General features: G+C 33.7%; 1 protein-coding gene across 2 annotated transcripts in view; it reads left to right on the top strand.

Annotated features, from left to right (window-relative positions):
• Nucleotides 1–4624, top strand: part of LOC111443282 (isoamylase 3, chloroplastic) — a 16527-nt gene that overhangs the window by 3270 nt on the left and 8633 nt on the right. For both annotated transcript variants that reach the window (XM_023081041.1, XM_023081042.1), the window contains 7 exons: nucleotides 280–513; nucleotides 1387–1491; nucleotides 2966–3070; nucleotides 3660–3794; nucleotides 3941–4027; nucleotides 4160–4217; nucleotides 4366–4429. In XM_023081041.1, the coding sequence (XP_022936809.1) occupies nucleotides 280–513; nucleotides 1387–1491; nucleotides 2966–3070; nucleotides 3660–3794; nucleotides 3941–4027; nucleotides 4160–4217; nucleotides 4366–4429 (788 nt within the window). The remainder of the gene's footprint in view (nucleotides 1–279; nucleotides 514–1386; nucleotides 1492–2965; nucleotides 3071–3659; nucleotides 3795–3940; nucleotides 4028–4159; nucleotides 4218–4365; nucleotides 4430–4624) is intronic.

Raw genomic sequence — 4624 nt, 5'->3', positions numbered from 1 at the left:
TTTTTTTTTTTTTTTTTTTTTTTTTTTTTTTTTTTTTTTTTTTTTTTTTTAAATACATATAATTGTTATTATATAATAAATGGGGGTAATCCAGTGTGTGTGCATCTTAGTCCTTTTATTTGGTCACATAACACCATTTCTATTGTTTTCTTTTTGTTGTGATGTTGGTTATCTAGAGAAATTTCCTTAGACCTTTGTTTGAGTTCGGCTCCTTCTCTGTTTAGTTTACATGTAAAGAAATGATGTGTGTTTTTCAATTTGTTTGTGCTTTTTGAGCAGGATTTGCCTCGGAAAAATGTCCTATACGGCTATAGGATTGATGGTCCTCAAGGTTGGCATCATGGCCATCGGTTTGATGACAGCATTGTGCTTCTAGATCCTTACGCAAAGTTTGTTGAAGGTCGAAGATACTTTGGGGGTGAAAATAAGTCATCTGGTTTTCTTGGGACCTATGATTTCGATAGCTTGCCTTTTGATTGGGGAGATGACTATAAGCTTCCTAATATACTAGAGGTAAAAGTTTCTTATCTACTGCTAGAATAATTTGGAGGTGCATGCACTATTGTGTGTGTGTGTGCTTTTTTTTTTTTTTTTTTTTAATGCATTAACACATTTATCTGTAAAATATTAGGCTGAGATTAAGGGAGTGAGATACACGTGTTAGGTTTTCTTTACCCAAGTATTACTTTAGTGTTCAATTGCAAGATTTATTAGTAATACCTTAGAATTCATTTGGAGAGCTTTGCTTTTGTCCTTGGCGTCAATTCTGTGCCTTTTTAGCCTTATGGGACTTGAATAATATTTTGGGGTCTGGTCTACGATACAATAAGGTTTTGGCATCTCAATGGTTTTGGGTCAATTGTTTGTGTGATGATGGAGAAAGTTGTCTCAGATTCTTTGTTTTGGGAGGAAGGCCATTTCTTTCTACAAGCGAGTTATTTCCTAGAATATTTGGTTAGAAAGAAATAAGAGAACCTTTTGGGGTATTGATATTTTGTGGGAAGACAATTAAGCTTCGGCTCATTTTAAGCTCAAACATCTTTTGCTATTACCGTCGTCTTGATTACCAACATTTTTAAGTCCTAGTCCTTTTCATTTTTAAGTCCCGGTGTTTGTTAGGTCCTAGTGACCTCCTCTCTCTTTCTCTCTCTATATATCTATCTATCTATCTATCTATCTATCTTTTTTATTTTCTGCCTTCTTTTGTACTTTCATTTATCTCATGAAAACTAGTTTGTCTATAAAGGAAAGTGTTAGCCTTGTCAAGTAATTTTACTGCACGTGAATTCTTTCATTGCTTCTCCCACGTGATTTTATTTTTCTCAAGAATATTCATATTTGTGTTTTACATATTGACATACTATGTATTTTCAAACTTATATGCAGAAAGATCTTGTAATATATGAAATGAATGTCCGTGCATTCACAGCTGATGAATCTAGTGGCTTGGCTTCAAGCATACGGGGCAGTTACCTGGGTGTTATTGAAAAGGTAGAGGTTATTGTTTAAAGCATAGTGCCGGGATTGTTTGTGCCTTTCTTTTTCTCACAAGTTTTAATTTAGCAAGAATCATGATGAAAGTATGGTATATGGCACATACAATAATTCTGCTAGTGTCTTCTCTTAGTAGAGATAGCACAGCAATTGTGTAATGATTTACTGTGTTACATTCTCTATCATACAAATCGTCATATCTCTAGATCGCTGACTATGACCGAGGGAAGGAAAAGACTGTTGTGCTTATAGCATTGTAGAAGCTTTTAGAATGTACTTGACTTCTATCTGTAATGTTGTAGACCTTCAACTACTTGGAATGGCAGAGTTGTCTTTATGGCGTACGGTTATCTTTTTTACAATAGAAATTTATATTGGCAAGAGAAAAATTAAAAAAGAAGAGGAGATATCTCCCCAGACGTCCAAATGGGTTACAAAAAGGCCTCCCAATTGGTAAAGATATGCAAGAAGTCACAATTACAAAATTCAGCGGAGAGGAAACACCAAGAAGAAGAAAAAGTTATCATTAGGTCCTAAAAGAAGGTCCCCTGTGCTTGACTCAATCCCCTTGAGAATCTGTTGATTCATTCCGAACAACAACCTCCAAAGATTGGCAACCATGGCATCAGACTAGATAATTCTAGCATGACGACTGAATTGGGGCACTACAATAAGTTGAGCGAAGGAGCTATCAAAAGTCCTGGGGAAATGAACGATGGTCTTAATGACATACTACAAAAATAATATTTAGCATGCTAAGACATTGATCTGTTTTAACTTTATCATCAGAGTTCATATATGGGTGCTTTAGAATCTTGTTCCCATTAGGCTTAAATTTTTTTTCTTCAATCAGAAAAGAGAAAAGTTAAGTGAGTATTCTTGGTTTAAGGATATGCTGGAAGAAAGAAATATGACCATTGCAATTTGTGAGTTCCTAAACCCAGACTTCTGTAGATTTTTTTGGTGATAAATAATTTAGAACTCGTAGGTGTCTTAGAAGTTTGTCGGAATATCAGATAACTGTGGGAGAATTTTTCTTTTCCTATGTAAAAATTCCTACTATTTTTTATATTTTGTCTTATAACCCTAGCTTGGTATAGCTGGTTTATTTTGGTTTCAATCTAACCTCTTCTCTGGGTGACAAAATATACAAGCCATTTTTTTGTTGTTGTTTCTTGTATTTTCTTCATCTGTAATATACAAACCTTGACTGCAAAAAGTATTCATTGAATATTAACGGTGAAATAATTTCTCATTTTGCCTGTTTATAAAATCATTGCCACAAAAAATTTCTGTGTTAATAATTTCCATTTGCTAACAAATTAGTAAGTTCCCGACTCTACAGAGGAAATGATACATCTGCCATTTGATAATTTGGAAATTTACTAGTAGTCTTTTTTCTTTGCCTCTTTCGCAATTTCCCTTCTGTAAAAATTTATATATGTGATCTTTTACTTTCCCACTTTTGAAGATTCCGCATCTGCTAGAGCTCGGTGTCAATGCAGTTGAATTATTGCCTGTCTTTGAGTTTGATGAGTTAGAGTTCCAAAGGCATCCAAACCCCAGGAATCATATGGTAAATTTTATGCAATAACTTGATTATCTTCTACTGTTGACTACTGAAAATCATCACTATCTTTGTTGTGAAATGCTTATATCAGAGGTCTTGTACAACATTCTTCATTTGAATTGGTGGTACCCACAAGCCTGAAAAATTGGTTTTTGGTTTTTGTAGGTGTCGTGGCTATAGAGATAGAGGAAATTTTTGCACTTGGAATGATGTTTTTTAGATAATTTTGGTAAAAGAAAATTTCAGTGAAGTTCATATTGATAAATATTTTAACCCCCTTTAAAAGCCAAAAAGACTAAGACTAGGGGCTCAACTTAACCTGCAAATTCTGATATGCCCAAATGCCTAAAATAATTTGTTCATCTTTCATGTCTTTGTTGGGTGGGGTCATCGTGTGTCATTATCCATACTTCTTTATTTGTGGTTATGATAAAAACTTTCAGAAAGGTACACAAAACAATCTTATGGTTTAGAAATGTGTTGCTGAATAAACTTTGAATAATAATTTGTAAGTTATTCTTTGTTTCGTAGTGAGCATTATACTCCATTGTCACTTTCTTTGTAACTTGGCCTATATGCCTACTCTTATTTAAAGATCAATACGTGGGGCTACTCCACAATCAACTTTTTTGCGCCAATGAGTCGATATGCTAGTGCTGGTGGTGGACCTCTTAATGCTTCGCGGGAATTTAAAGAAATGGTTAAAGCCTTGCATGGTGCTGGGATAGAGGTAAATCATGTATATGATCATTTAATGTACACATAGATGGGATTTTACATCTGATTCAGTTCTCTCTCACTTCATTGGCAGTATCTTTCCTTAATATATTTTGTATCTGTACTTTATTGTGGACTGAGGTCTTTTTCTTGTTGCAGGTCATTTTGGATGTTGTGTACAACCACACTAATGAGGCTGATGATGTATATCCATATACCACTTCATTTCGTGGCATTGATAATAAGGTGTTGTACTCAACTCTTTAGTAAGTTTGTTGTGCAAGTACAAATACATTAGCTTGGGTAATCTTGCTAGTTTCTACTAACAGTAAATAGTATGTTGGAATTTTCTAAATTTCTCATCAACTTCTTTTGTAGGTTTATTACATGTTGGACCTAAGGAATAATGGTCAATTTTTGAACTTCTCTGGCTGTGGTAAATTGGTTCTCTTGGGATTATGCTTATAAAAATGGAAGCTTTACTCTGAATGCATAACTCTGTTTCTTCAATTTATATTTTTAAGTTTAGTTTTGAACTTCGCTCGTCTTGAGTTACTTGGTTTCCCTTTTTTCTTTTTTTGCAGGCAACACCTTAAACTGTAACCATCCAGTGGTCATGGAACTAATTCTTGACAGCTTAAGGCACTGGTATGGAATTCACGCTAGCTTCCTCAGGAACTTATTTGGACGAAATTGATCTATATTTCACTGTGAAACATGCTTTTCAAATATGATTCTGCATACATAACCTTTTATTATTATTTTATTTTTAATAAGAAACAATTTCATTGATATATGAAACTTACAAAAAAAAAAAAAAAAAAAAAAAAAAAAAAAAAAAAA

The sequence above is a fragment of the Cucurbita moschata genome, unplaced genomic scaffold (assembly GCF_002738365.1).
Source record: "Cucurbita moschata cultivar Rifu unplaced genomic scaffold, Cmos_1.0 Cmo_Scf00005, whole genome shotgun sequence".
NCBI lineage: Eukaryota > Viridiplantae > Streptophyta > Magnoliopsida > Cucurbitales > Cucurbitaceae > Cucurbita > Cucurbita moschata.
The sequence above is the reverse complement of the archived record's forward strand: the minus strand, read 5'-3'. Positions and strand labels throughout refer to the sequence as shown.